General features: G+C 37.3%; 2 protein-coding genes across 6 annotated transcripts in view; one reads left to right on the forward strand and one right to left on the reverse strand.

The window, feature by feature from the left end:
- SUMO1 (small ubiquitin like modifier 1) overlaps positions 1–11,000 on the forward strand; it is a 28,477-nt gene extending 17,477 nt beyond the window's left edge. For 4 of the 5 annotated variants that reach the window (XM_060106423.1, XM_060106426.1, XM_060106422.1 and 1 more), the window contains 3 exons: positions 1,692–1,769; positions 4,248–4,319; positions 9,845–11,000. In XM_060106423.1, coding sequence (XP_059962406.1) covers positions 1,692–1,769; positions 4,248–4,319; positions 9,845–9,913 — 219 coding nt within the window. In that variant the 3' untranslated portion in view covers positions 9,914–11,000. The remainder of the gene's footprint in view (positions 1–1,691; positions 1,770–4,247; positions 4,320–9,844) is intronic. The other variant, XM_060106425.1, reaches the window with a different exon arrangement.
- A 2,381-nt stretch (positions 11,001–13,381) lies between these two features.
- The window catches only part of KIAA2012 (KIAA2012 ortholog), a 120,686-nt gene continuing 119,537 nt past the window's right edge, over positions 13,382–14,530 (reverse strand). The window contains 1 exon segment of the mRNA XM_060106674.1: positions 13,382–13,520. Within this exon segment, the coding sequence (XP_059962657.1) occupies positions 13,382–13,520 (139 nt within the window).

Consider the following 14,530-nt stretch of genomic DNA (forward strand, 5'->3'; position numbering starts at 1 on the left):
AGAGCTTCAGTTTGTAAAAAAAACACAGTATCTGCAAAATGCAGTAAAGCAGAGTGCAATAAAATGAGGTACGCCTGTGTATGTTTGTCCTATGCCATGGATTACCTTTTTAACAATTACTGATTTGTAGGAATGCTTTATATTTTCTTGATTTTTCTTGTCTGTTATATATGTTGTGAGTATTTTCTTCAGGGTCTCTTAACTTTTGTGGTGCTTCTTACTGTATAGATGGTTTATGTTTTTATTAAGTCACATTTATCAATCTCCTTTTTTTTTTTTTTTAGTGGTTTCTGAGTTAAAATCTTGCTTTAAAATAAGGATTTCCCAGTGTCAAGATTAGGGGAAAAGTCTCCCTAAGAAGAACAGAAAATATTAAAAAAATTTTTTGTATGTTAGCTCTTTAATTCATCTGGAACTGATTTTAGCTTATGGTGTGAGGTATTGCTCTAGAAATTTTGTCTGTTTGTGAAATTATACATAGGACAAGAATTTGTATTTATTTATTTATAAATTAAAAAAAAAAATTGGCCACACCTCACAGCATACGGGATCTTAGTTCCCTGACCAGGGGTTGAACCCACAGCCCCTGCAGTGAAAGCGCTGAGTCGTAACCACTGGACTGCTAGGGAATTCCGTTTTTTTTTTTAATAATTATAGTTACAGGGCTTCCCTGGTGGTGCAGTGGATAAGAATTTGCCTGCCAATCCAGGGTTCAAGCCCTGGTCCAGGAAGTTCCCACATGCTGCAGAGCAACTAAGCCCGGGCGCCACAACTACTGAGCCTGTGCTCTAGAGCCCACGAGCCACAACTACTGAGCCCATGTGCCTAGAGCCGGTGCTCCACAGCAAAGAGAAGCCACCGCGATGAGAAGCCCGCGCACTGCAACGAAGAGGAGCTCCCGCTCGCCGCAACTAGAGGAAGCCTGCACTCAGTAACAAAGACCCAATACAGTCAAAAATAAACAAACAAATAAATAATTAAAAAATTATAGTTACAAACAAAACATGCAACTTCCACTAACATGTATTTTTGAATGTGATATGTAATCATTAGGATTGGCTTTGAAATTTTTACAGTATGCAAGTGCCAGTATTTTTTTCTGATGGTTGCCTGGTAGTTTACTTGACAGTCTGGGTAGAAAAAAATTATCTGTGATCCCATATATCAATTTGACTGACTCATTTTACTCATGCAAGAGAAGCCAGACTCTGTGTGGTGACTTTTTATGGCAGGAGTAAGTGTCTGTTATTTTGTGGTCAACGTCCCTTTTGTAGGTTTTACCGTCTTCAGTCACACTTCAGTTGTGGGGGTACTTTTTATTTTGAGTTGCCTTTGGGAGTTTGTGACAGTTCACATTTTCATTTTGAAAACGGAATAGGCATGCAGTTCTGAAGGAATGCATTCTTTCACATACATACTTTTACTTATGCTGCTAATTATAACACCCCAAACAGATTATCTTTATGTTCGTTTTATTAAATTTATTTTGAAATGGATATATAGCAACTTTGAGGATGATTAGAGTATTTTAATAAACCTGTTAGGAATGCTAAAAAGAATATTTTGGTGGGAAAATATAGGAGACAAGGTATACATTTCTATTTGTAGTATATGTGTAATTAAGTAATTTTGTTTCAAGCAAAGCAAATAGCTTACACAGAGAGTGACTTTTTTCCCTCATATCTCCATAGGATAGCAGTGAGATTCACTTCAAAGTGAAAATGACAACACATCTCAAGAAACTCAAAGAATCATACTGTCAAAGACAGGTTTGTATGTTATAATATTAAATTCAGTGCTTTATATATCATTAATTTTTCTTTCTTGTCAAAAGAAAAGTAATCCTTTGGGACTTCTCTGGCGGTCTAATGGTTAGGACTTTGCGAGAAGAAAGAGATCATCTAGGTGTTAAGATAAGTAAAACAATAAACATTTGTTTCTGTTTTTTTTTTTTTTTTTTTGGCCACTCTGCATGGACTGTGGGATCCTAGTTCTCCAACCAGGGATCGAACCCGCACCCTTGGCAGTGAAAGCGCAGAGTCCTAACCACTGGACTGCCAGGGAATTCCCTGTTTCTGTTTTTGATATTAATTGTTATGCTCAGTGAAGTCTTTTAATTGAGGCTCAACTAGCTCACATTTGTTATATGATGGGAGCTAAAATTGGAAACGAACGTGTATTAAGTGCAATATGCTAGTAGGTACTTGGATACATTGTCAATTACTGTTGACAACAACTCTGAAGAAAATTATATGGTCTTTTTACCTCATCTGTAAATGAGGGAGTTGATTATTGAGAAAAAACAGTGCAAAAGTGAAAACTAAACTGATCCAGAATTGAAGGTACTAGGTTTGGGGAGATAATATAACATCAAGTTAGTATAATTTCTAGCTTTCTTTTTTATGCTTCAGAGTCTAAACTTTAGAAGTTTCTATACTCAGTTCACAGAGGCTTGATAATTTTTTTCTTATATTTGCTGATATACAAGGAATGGGACACTCAGTATATCTGAAGTATGGAATACTTACCCAATAGAGAGAGACTGAATCATCTTTCCATTTTGATTTTATAGACTGGTTTCTATAGAAACTTTTTTGACTCCAACATAAGATATTTCTTTTTTGAAAGATCCTGCAATTAAAATCAAAGAATATTCCACCCTTGTCAGTCATGTTTATTTTTTTATTATTATTATTTTTTTGCGGTAAGCGGGCCTCTCACTGTTGTGGCCTCTCCCGTTGCGGAGCACAGGCTCTGGACGCGTAGGCTCAGTGGCCATGGCTCACGGGCCTAGCTGCTCCGCGGCATGTGGGATCTTCCCGGACCGGGGCACGAACCCGTGTCCCCTGCATCGGCAGGCGGACTCTCAACCACTGTGCCACCAGGGAAGCCCAGTCATGTTTATTTTTAATATAACCCTGGAAATAATTTTTATTTATTTATGTATGTATGTATGTATGTATGTATGTATGGCTGCTTTGGGTCTTCGATGCTGCATGTGGGCTTTCTCTAGTTGCGGCGAGCAGGGGCTACTCTTCATTGCGGTGTGCAGGCTTCTCTTTGCAGTGGCTCCTCTTGTTGTGGAGCACAGGCTCTAGGCTTGCAGGCTTCAGTAGTTGTGGCTTGTGGGCTCCGGAGTGCAGGCTCAGTAGTTGTGGTGCACGGGCTTAGTTGTTCCACATCATGTGGGATCCTCCTGGACCAGGGATTGAACCCGTGTCCCCTGCATTGGCAGGTGGATTCTTAACCACCGCACCACCAGGGAAGTTCCAACCCTGGAAATAATTTAAAACCAGGGTATTTCCTTGCGGTCCAGTGGTTACGACTTGGCTCTTTCACTGCTCCCAGGTTCAATCCCTGGTCGGGGAACTAAGATCCCGGAAGCGTGGCCAAAAACACAAAAAATAGTTTAAAACCAAATACAGGGTAAGTTTGCAAGGTCTCATATATTTAAGTATAGTACATATTGGAAGATAGTTTGAATTTTTTTGGATGTTTTTGGGATAGTATTGTATTTAAACAGTGAAAATCTTAACACATTAGTTATTGAGCAGAACTTTCTAATACTTTTGGACTAAATGATTATTGATTTGTACTTATTAGTGAAGTTATTTCTCTTTAAATGAGCCACCTATTCTCTTTTAGCTATTTTTGTGGAATAAGTGATTAGAAAAATATATTTTAATACCTTTTGTGATATTTATAGTGCTGTAAATGGCATCACAGGTTTACTGTAGTTTATCTGGCTTGCTACTGTGCTTTACCGAATTTCTATGATTTAATCTGTTTAAAAACCAATTTTGCTTGTACAGTTGGAAGCTAGTGAGGCTGCTCATCCAATATCTGACTTTATCTTTATGTTAGCCTACAGATTTGAGAGGAAACTATATAGAATAGTGGTTAAGAATGCACAGGCTTAGGAGCAGATTTAGCCTTCAGTTCTTGGCTAGCTTGTGTGCCTTCTCCATACCTTAGATTCCCTAGCTGTAAAATGAAGATAACGTGATAATACCTACCTTCCAGGGCTGTTGTGATGAAAATTTATGATTATGTTTATAAAGTACTTGGTACAGGGAGTGCCTAGCAAATAGCTGGTACTCAGTAAATGATAATTATGATAGAATTAGCTCTCTAGTTTTATTATGTTCTACATATTCTGGTGAAGCTTTCATACTTGCTTTTTGTGCATCAAAGTACCTGTTATCTCTTCTAAGATTTGTATATTTGTATGTTTTCTACCTTTTTAGGGAGTTCCCATGAATTCACTCAGGTTTCTCTTTGAAGGTCAGAGAATTGCTGATAATCACACTCCAAAAGAAGTGAGTATAATTTCTTTTCTGATTCAAGGCATATTTTTAATTCTGCATTGAATGATTTGGTTCACTGGTACCATTAATCTGTCCTTTTCTTGAATATTCTCTGATTTAACTGGTATATCATTTGTCAAAGAGAAAAATAATCTTTTGGGTTGAACTTCCCTTGTATTGCCTTCAAAAAGTGCCTGTAAAAAGAGAGGTGGAGGGCCTCCCTGGTGGCGCAGTGGTTGGGAGTCCGCCTGCCGATGCAGGGGATACGGGTTCGTGCCCCGGTCCGGGAGGATCCCATATGCCGCGGAGCGGCTGGGCCCGTGGGCTATGGCCGCTGGGCCTGCGCGTCCGGAGCCTGTGCTCCACAGCGGGAGAGGCCACAACAGTGAGAGGCCTGCATACCGCAAAAAAAAAAAAAAAAAAAAAAAGAGAGGTGGAAAGTAGAAAATGAGCACTGAAATTGTCATAAGGCACATACTATGTCTTTTTGAGGACGGACAGATGGTCCTCAAATTTGGCAGATTTCTGGTACATTTTCATGATGATGGTGACCTTCACGGTTCAATTTTGACTTTTGACCCATTTTGAGAACTTAATATAGAAGCTTAGTGTATATTAATATATTTGGCTCTGTCATCTTGGTTTACATTTTTTAATGCTTCTGTGCCTTTATTTGTTTTGTTGTATGTATGGACTGTTTTCTCTGTTTATATATTCCACCCTCTCTATTCCCATCCCCACCTCCACCCCCCAGGCATCTGAAAGTAATAACGTGTGAGAGAGAGAATGTGTGTATTTATATTTATACAGATTCCCCCCTCCAAATACAAAATAACACTTTTGATATTTCTGATAGTGGGAACAGTGTATGGTTATTATTAGTTTTTTGGTTTAAAAACATTTCAAACTTACAGAATTATGAGACTAGTATAATATTCTCCTTTATAACATTTTTCCTAGATGCACCAGTTATTAACATTGTGCTATGTCTGCTTTTTTGTTCTCTCTGTATATACAGATTATCATTATTGGTGGGCCATTTGATATTGGCCCTTTACCCCTAAATATTTCAGTGTTATTATTCTCCTAAGAGCCACAGTTAAATTATCTAATTTAAGTGATTTAACCTTGATACAATACTGTAATTGGCTATATAATCAAAATAGTCTGATTTTGCCATCTGTCTCAGTAAGGTCCTTTATAGCTCCCTCCCTTTTTTTTTTTTTTTTTTAACTTGACCTGGGATCTCATCCAGGATATGCATTCTAACTAGTTATCATGCCTCTTAGCTTTAATGTGGAACAGTTACTCAGTCTTCGTTTTTCATCACACTGACAGTTTTAAAAAGAATTCAGGCCAGCTCTATTATAGAATGTCCTTCAATTTGGGTTTGTCTGTTGTTTCCTCATGGTTAGATTCAGTTTTGCATTTTTGGTAGGAGTAGCACAGAGTGAAGCTGTGAAATTCCGAGTGCATCATATCAGGAGTTATATGATGTCCATTTGTCCTGCTATGGGTAATATTAACTTTGGTCATGTAGTTAAGATGGTAACTGCCAGATTTTTAATCCATTGTAAAGTTACATTTTCTTTTGTAATTAATAAGTAATTTGTGGGAAGATACTTTGAAACTGTGTGAATAATGACGTTCTTTAGATATTGGCCAGTGGGGACCCCTTCAATTTGGCGTCTTTCCTTTTTGACACCTCTCCATCTCTTTAGAAAGTTTTTATTTTGAAATAATTTTCAATTTACAGAAAAGTTGCAAGAATAGTCCCAAAAACTGTACTCTCTTCCACTTAGATTCACCAGTTTTTAACATTTTGCTACCTATGCTTTATTATTCCCCTCCCCCATATATAATATATGCGTGTGTATATATATGTATATATCATCCAAACCACTTGGGAGTAGGTTGCATACACCATGCCATTTACTAAATATTTTAGTGTGTATTTCTTAAGAATAAGTATATTCTTTTACATAACCACAGTACGGTTAATAAAATTCAGGACACTTAACACTGTTAGAAAACTTTAGTCTTCAACCTAATTTTGTCATCTGTCCCAATTATGCCTTTTATAATAAATTTCCTCCCTCGTCACAGGATCCAGTTCAGTATCTGCATGTTTTATTTAGGGGTCTCTTTAATTATCTTTAATTTGGAACAGTTCTTCAGCCTATCTTTGTCTTCATGACATTTACATTTTTGAAGAATACAAACCAGGTATTTTCTAAAAAGTCTCTCAATTTGGGCTGTTCTGTTTCCTCATGACCAGATTCGGATTATGTATTTTTGGCTGGAATACTACATAAATGGTGATATGTCTTTCTCAGGGCGTAATATCTGGAGTATCTGAAGTCCCTTATCATTGAGTTTAACAGTTGTCTTTTTCCTTTACTGTGTAGTTACTATTTTTCCTGTTTTAATTGAGTAATTTGTGGGCACATACTTTGAAACTATGTGACTATCCTTTTTCTCATCAAACTTTTCCCTGTAGGTTTAGTATCTACCCACTTTCTTAAGTACTTCCTTACTGTCTGGCACAAGATATTCCAAACTCATGTTGTATTTTCCCTGTCCTAGCTTGGCATAATCTCTGCAACACAGAAGATATTTAATACATTTTAGTGACACCTCCCTCACTATCATTAAGAGATTTATCTTCTTAGAAGAATAATAATGGGGCAGTGGGAGAGAGTAGGTATTTAGGGAGTGACCTCTTTGTACTGTTGTTTACTCATCTCTGCTAATGTACTACTTTTTTAAAAAATTAATTTATTTATTTTTGGCTGTGTTGGGTCTTCGTTGCTGCACGCGGTCTTTAGTTGCGGCGAGCGGGGGCTACTCTTCGTTGCGGTGCATGGGTTTCTCATTGCGGTGGCTCATCTTTGTTGTGGAGCATGGACTCTAGGCATGCAGGCTTCAGTAGTTGTGGCATGCAGGCTCAGTAGTTGTGGCTTGCAGGCTCTAGAGCACAGGTGCAGTAGTTGTGGCGCACGGGCTTAGTTGCTCTGCAGCATGTGGGATCTTCCCGGACCAGGGATTGAACCCATGTCCCCTGCATTGGCAGGCAGATTCTTTTTTTTAAATTATTTTATTTATTTATTTATTTATTTATTTATGGCTGTGTTGGGTCTTCGTTTCTGTGCGAGGGCTTTCTCTAGTTGTGGCAAGTGGGGGCCACTCTTCATCATGGTGTGCAGGCCTCTCACTATCGCGGCCTCTCTTATTGCGGAGCACAGGCTCCAGACGGCAGGCAGATTCTTAACCCCTGTGCCACCAGGGAAGTCCCTCTGCTAATGTACTCCTTAAAGCTGATGGCTTCATATTCTCCATAGTTTGAGGACATGTGGTGCCTTCCTGATTTAAAGGTTCCTTGTAATGTTTGGAATTTTAGTCCTTGCAGTATTTACCAGGCTATATGTGCAATTAAAATTAAAAGTTAATAGCCTCTTTAATTAATAATTATTTTAATATTCATATGTCTATCACAATCAAGATATCCATAATACTAGAGCCAGTTAATCACTTTTAAAAAATTCTAAATCCACTTAAGTCTATGTTTTATTTTTAGATTTCTTAGCATATTTTCATTTTCATATTTTGTAATTCACAAAATTGTCACCTATAAAATACTGATCTTGAACTTAACTTTGAAATGTTATTTTTCATTTCTTTTGTGATCCACTAATAGTTCATTGGAAACAGTGATAGTTTTTGTTTTCAGTCTGTCTATTACAGTGCTCCTTAACCCTGTCTGCACATCAGAATCAACAGATTTACAGTCCTTTACAAGCCTCACTGAGTGTAACACCTGAGTTTCTATGCCACACCAAGCCCCCTTATGTACTTCTTTATTTTTTAAATAAAGAATACTTGTGTTAAAAATAAATACAAGTACTAGAAAACCAAACTACCAAAGTATATAAAATGGAAAATACACTTTAGATATCTCTGCATTCCCATTTCTCAGAGGCAACCATTATTAATAATGTCTTTTAGAAAAAAATTCCAGAATATTTCAATGCATATAAAGCACAGTAAATAAAAAAAAAAAAAAACTTAATTGTCTATACTTTGCTTAATGTTCTGTATAAGGCATTTTAAAGGGTCTTTTTTCTTCTTCTTTTCCTTTCCTTTTCTGTAAGAGTTGAGAAGGGTTGGTCTGAAAAATCTAGCTTATACAATTGGAGGTGTCAAATAAGAGTAGAAGTATAGTAAGTTTTCTTAACATTGAGTGGTTACTATCAAAGAAAATAATAGTTATATGCCAGAAGGAATTGTAGATGACAAAGCAAACCACTTAGAAATTAATCCTTAGGCAGTATTTTTCTAACTAAAACCACATATATTTCAAAGTGAGATCAGGTTTTTTTGAAAGAAATTCTATCAGGTAATTACATCTAGAAGTAAAATGCATTTTAGAAAATATGCCATCAAACTATTATTTAAACTATTATATACATGTTTCATTAGATTTAAAACTCCCTTAAGGTACTTTTCAGAAACACTTAAATTTTATATGGTGAATAAACTGGGACGTGAAGTTGGCTCAGCAAAATAACATGAATGACTTCATAGACATAGTATCAGAGGAAAAGTTATACTTCTCTGTTCTTTAAAACTTGGTTGTTTTGGGCTTCCCTGGTGGCTCAGTGGTTGAGAGTCCGCCTGCCGATGCAGGGGACACGGGTTCGTGCCCCGGTCCGGGAAGATCCCACATGCCGCTGAGCGGCTGGGCCCGTGAGCCATGGCCGCTGGGCCTGCGCGTCCAGAGCCTGTGCTCTGCAACGGGAGAGGCCACAACAGTGAGAGGCCCGCATACCGCAAAAAAAAAAAAAAAAAAAAAACTTGGTTGTTTGTTTGTTTTGTTTTGGCTGCGCTATGCAGCATATGGGATCTTAGTTCCCTGACCAGGGATTGAACCCATGCCCCTTCATTGGAAGCACAGAGTCTTAACCACTGGACCACCAGGGAAGTCCCCCTCTCTGTTCTTTAGATGAAAGGAAACAGTATTCTTTTTTTTTTTTTTTAATAAATTCATTTATTTATTTATGGCTGCGTTCGGTCTTCGTTGCCGTGTGCGGGCTTTCTCTAATTGCGGCGAGTGGGTTCATTGCGGTGCACGGGCTTCTCATTGCAGTGGCTTCTCTTGTTGCGGAGCATGGGCTCTAGGCATGCGGGCTTCAGTAGTTGTGGCGCGTGGGCTCAGTAGTTGTGGTGCGTGGTCTCAGTAGTTGTGGCTCACGGCCTCTAGAGCACAGGCTCAGTAGTCATGGCGCATGGGCTTAGTTGCTCTGTGGCATGTGGGATTTTCCCAGACCAGGGCTCAAACCCGTGTCCCCTGCATTGGCAGGCAGATTCTTAACCACTGTACCACCAGGGAAGCCCGGAAACAGTATCCTTAGAACAGGATAACTATGGATTACTTTTGTATCTTTTTGCACTTTAAAACAGTGGCCACATAATTGCAGCCAATTAACAAAAATAGTACTTTTATATTGTACTACTAACACTTTTCTTTTCTCTTACAGTTGGGAATGGAGGAAGAAGATGTGATTGAAGTTTATCAGGAACAAACAGGGGGTCGTTCAACAATTTAGATATTTTTATTTTTTTCTTTTCCCTTAATCCTTTTTTATTTTTAAAAATAGTTCTTTTGTAATGTGGTGTTCAAAACAGAATTGAAAACTGGCACCCCATCTCTTTAGAACATCTGGTAATTTGAATTCTAGTGCCCATTATTCATTATTGTTTGTTTTCATTGTGCTGATTTTTGGTGATCAAACCTCAGCCCCATTCATATCGCCCCTCTCCTTTTTAAAAATTACATGTGTGCACAGAGAGGCTGCCTTTTCCAAGACTGTGCATTTACAGGCTTGTGATAAATAAGATTGACTAATGCGAGTGTTCATAATGACTTTCCAATTGGCCCTGAAGTTCTAGCATGGGATTGCTTCACTCCTGGACTATGACTTTCAGTGGGAGATGGAAGTTTTTCAGAGAACTGAACTGTGGAAAAATGACCTTTCCTTAACTTGAAGCTACTTTTAAAATCTGAGGGTCTGGACCAAAAGAAGAGGAATATCAGGTTGGAGTCAAGGTGACAGAGGTGGTGAAAATAATGACTAACTCCAAAGATGGCTTCACTGAAGAGAAAGCATTTTAAGATGAAAGAAAAATCTTGTCAGAAGATCCCAGAAAAGTTCTAATTTTCATTAGCAGTTAAAATTATTCATGCAGAAGTGTATACAGCAGAACGCTGTTCTTTTTGACTTTATTTGTACTTTTTGGCCTGGGATATGGGTTTTAAATGGACGTTGTCTGTACCAGCTTCATTAAAATAAACAAAATATTTGTAAAAACCGTACCAATGTTCATTTTATTTTTAATTGTACAGAAGGAAAAAAGAAAATGCTTAAAACATAAGGTTTTCTTGCATAATACTGGAAATTATTGTTTGTACATGGTACACATGTTTTCTTTAGTACTGTGCAGTGATGACGATCATGACTTTGAAGCCCTGAAAGTTACTGAAGTGCCTTCTGAATTAAGGATTTAATTAAGGCCACAATACCTTTTTAAATACCCAGTGTTGTTTTTTTTAAAAACTTGATATTCCTGTATGGTTCATATATATGATACAGTTACCCAATATGTTGAATAAATGGGCACGCCAAAAATTCTTAATTGATATTGATAATTTCAGTTTTTCCCTTAACAATTTACAAAATGTTCTCTGCTTAGTTAAGGTTTGGTATATTTTGTTTATATTTTCTTTTATTTCTTTATATCCTCTCTTTAAACTGTATAAAATTAAAATACCAAATTAGTTCCTAAATTAGAGGGCTTAACTTTTTCTTTTAAATCCTTAATGAATCACAGAATTCAGTATATCTGTGCATATATGTAATCCTATTTCATATTATTCCAAATAGAATGTCATCTAACTACATTAGAAGAGCGAATAAGACCTATCTCTAATGCATTTTATAACCTGTTATAGTTTGAATCCCTTCTCAAGTCCCCTATTGAAAAATAATTGGCTCGCCTTATAAATTCTTATATTTGACCCTAACTGAAAAATTATTCGTATTGTACATATATAGTCTAGCTAAATTAGAGCTTTTAGACCATTACCTGGCATTTATCATTATATTAAATAGTAACTAGGAGTCAGACCTATTTCTAGAAAGTCCTCATTGAGTTGCACATTTCTGTCAGGCCTGAGTAGCAAACCTCATAGGCTATTTGAGCTATCCAGAATGCGTGAATATGTAGTTTGGTATCTTAGCTTTGTTTACATCTCTTTCTGAGGGCTCTCAGCATTTAGGTGGTGGAGCTTAACTATAATATAATCTGGGGGATATAATTTTCTTGATTTTAGTTTATTGGATTCTTCTAAATGCTTTGCAGTCTGCTATGGTTAACTGAAAAATGTGCTTATCTGGTTAGTAGTGCTGATAAAATAGGCTTTTCACAGCAACGATTTAATAGAATATCAGATTTGGAAGGGACCTCGAATACCATTTAGTGTAGCCTCTCTACCTGGTGCTTGACTGCAACATCCTAAATTTGTAAAAGAAGGGAGAGAATAAAATCAGTAATGGTAATTTCCCCTGCAAGGATGTTTTCCTTGAGTGTTCTTTCTTCTCGGTTGAATTATTTGAGATGCTCCTTTCTCACCTAAGTATTATTGAATGAATTGAATGAATGAATGAATGTGCAAGTAGGATCGACAAGTTTGAGAAGAAGTTTTAAGTGGCATATTTAAATTCACTGTGATAGCCAGTGTTTTGGCCATTTTATTTCTATTTTATATAAAGCAAGTGTTTGAAAATAAGCATCAAATCTATGCAAGTCCAATAACACAGCAATACAGACTCAAAATTAAGCTTGACTTCTGGATTGTGGGAGCGCAGTTCCTGTAGAAAGCACCTTACAAGCATTAGTGGGAGACTTGAGGGAATCATCTGCGAATACTAAGTTTTTTTAGCTGTAGACAGTGAAGTATAGAATAGGGCCAAAGGAAATTCGTGGGAAAATTCAGGTTCAGATACTGCTTGCTTTAACATCTTTTTACATAATCTTATTTGGTCCTTATCTTAAAGGTCCTTCATCCCCTTTAATGATCAATCTATGATAGATACTTATCAGATACTTACTGATATTAAGGAGATGTTAAAGACACATTATCAAGACGCTTATAGGATCAGTGTGATTTTATAAATGGGGAAATTATGTGAGTGGCTGGTTTTTCAAGACACAGGAGCAAAACCTCAAGATCGGTTAATTTTCTGGGCTCTAGAATACAATGTTGTCCAATAGAACTTTCTGTGAGGATGAAAATGTTCTATTACAGTAGCCAGTAGCCACATCTGGTTATTGAGCACCTGAAATGTGGCTAGTGTGAATGTTTTAACTTACATTTAAATAGCTACCTGTGGCTACTTATTTGGATAGTGCAGCTCTTAATCTGTACTTGAGGGTGTGAGAATGCCCTCACAGAACAGCTCAGTTTGCTCAAATGAATATTTATCAAGTGATTACCTTGTTTTAAGTAGAAATTAAACTTTAGATTCTTAGGAGGAAATGGATGTGGTTTTGCTTTATAAATTATAATAAAATTCTTAATATGTAAATACATGAATTAGCTCCTCTTTGCTAATTCAGAATTATTGCATTATAGAATTTCCATTTACCTACAGCTCTTTCAGAGACACTGAAATGAAATACTTCAGCTACCCTAAGATTATGTTAATGTCTTACTGAAATTAAGCTGAAATTTACTGAAATTCAAACAAATTATGAAATTATTGGCTAATTTTAGGCACCAGAGCTTCTGGATTTACGTGATTCCAGAGAACATAAAGGATTTAGGTGTGTGACAAGTTTGGGTTGAGTAAGGTTTGGGTGGTGGGGAGGGAGGGCCTAGAGTGAAGTGAAGTGTGGGGTGAGGTGAGGTGAACCAGATGAAACGGAGCTAACTGAGCTCAGGATGGAACTTCATTACAGAAGGAAGTTACTCGTTTTCTGTCACCACCTCCTAACTTTTTAGTTTTCTTCTAGTTTTAAGGTCTTGGTACTTGCAGGAACTGGAAGTAAGAGTAGACCCATGGTCTGGAAATGTTCTGTGTCCACTGTAGGCCATTGGCTTCCTTACGGAGTTCTTGGTGGAAATGAAGATGTTTCTTCAAAGCAGCTTTTTGCCTAAGGAAACAACCCCACCCGCAACCACAATACTGATTAAGCATCCTAGAAATTGTCCTTATAAGCTCGTGGAAGAATTTTGGATTTCAGTCATCATCAGTTAGACTTGCGGCTACTGATCTTGCATTTTAGTGGAAGATCATACTCTGTTCATTTAGTGACTTTACATGTGAGGTTTAGAGTATCATGATCCTCCTACTAGGTGAGTAAAAGGAAAGGTGTAACAGTTCGTAAATTTGTATTGCTGGAAGGGACTCCCTTGTTTTGGGGATGAAGAAACAGGCCAGAGAAGTTAAGTGTACCTGGGCCAATGTCACACAAGTGAAGACGAAATCAAGCTAGTTGGCATCAAGTTCTCCTAACCCTTGCTGGAATGAGGCTCTTTCACACCCCTCACATAACCCTTAAATTACTTGGTTTTTTGCTTTCAGCTACTTGGATTAGTGTTGCAAAATTGCTCAACTTCCCCTCGTACTACTTGGCAGTTTTTTCGTGGAAAACTGCAACTCCAGTAGCTTGCTTTTGGTTTCAATACTTACGAACCCAACCCTACTGCTATGATACATGGAACACATAATTTTGAAATTGAATCAAGTCTTCCCTAATGATCTGTTTTGTAATTCTCATATCAGCTGAGGAATGTTTCAGGAGAGGAACAACTCAAGGTTAGGTGGAATACCTTGAAATAGAGTTGTTCTGGCTTCCTTCTTTTTCTGGTCCCCTAAAGAGTATTTATTAGCTTAGATTAAGCTTAAGTTGTAGAAAATAACTTTCAAGGGGTAAATTGTTTACAGTTAAGATTGGAATTGTGGTTTTCTGTGTTGGGCTTCTTTACCCTTCACTTTTAATGGTTCGAAAGGGGGATGACTGTTGCCTTCACTAAGAGGGGAAATTTATGATATAACCACTATGGAGGACCTGGTTTTTAAAGAGTCAATTGAAACCACTTTACTCAAGAGATTCTTTTAGCAGAATGATGCAGTGATCATAACTATTGCAAGAGAACTAAG

Source organism: Mesoplodon densirostris, chromosome 8 (assembly GCF_025265405.1).
Source record: "Mesoplodon densirostris isolate mMesDen1 chromosome 8, mMesDen1 primary haplotype, whole genome shotgun sequence".
NCBI lineage: Eukaryota > Metazoa > Chordata > Mammalia > Artiodactyla > Ziphiidae > Mesoplodon > Mesoplodon densirostris.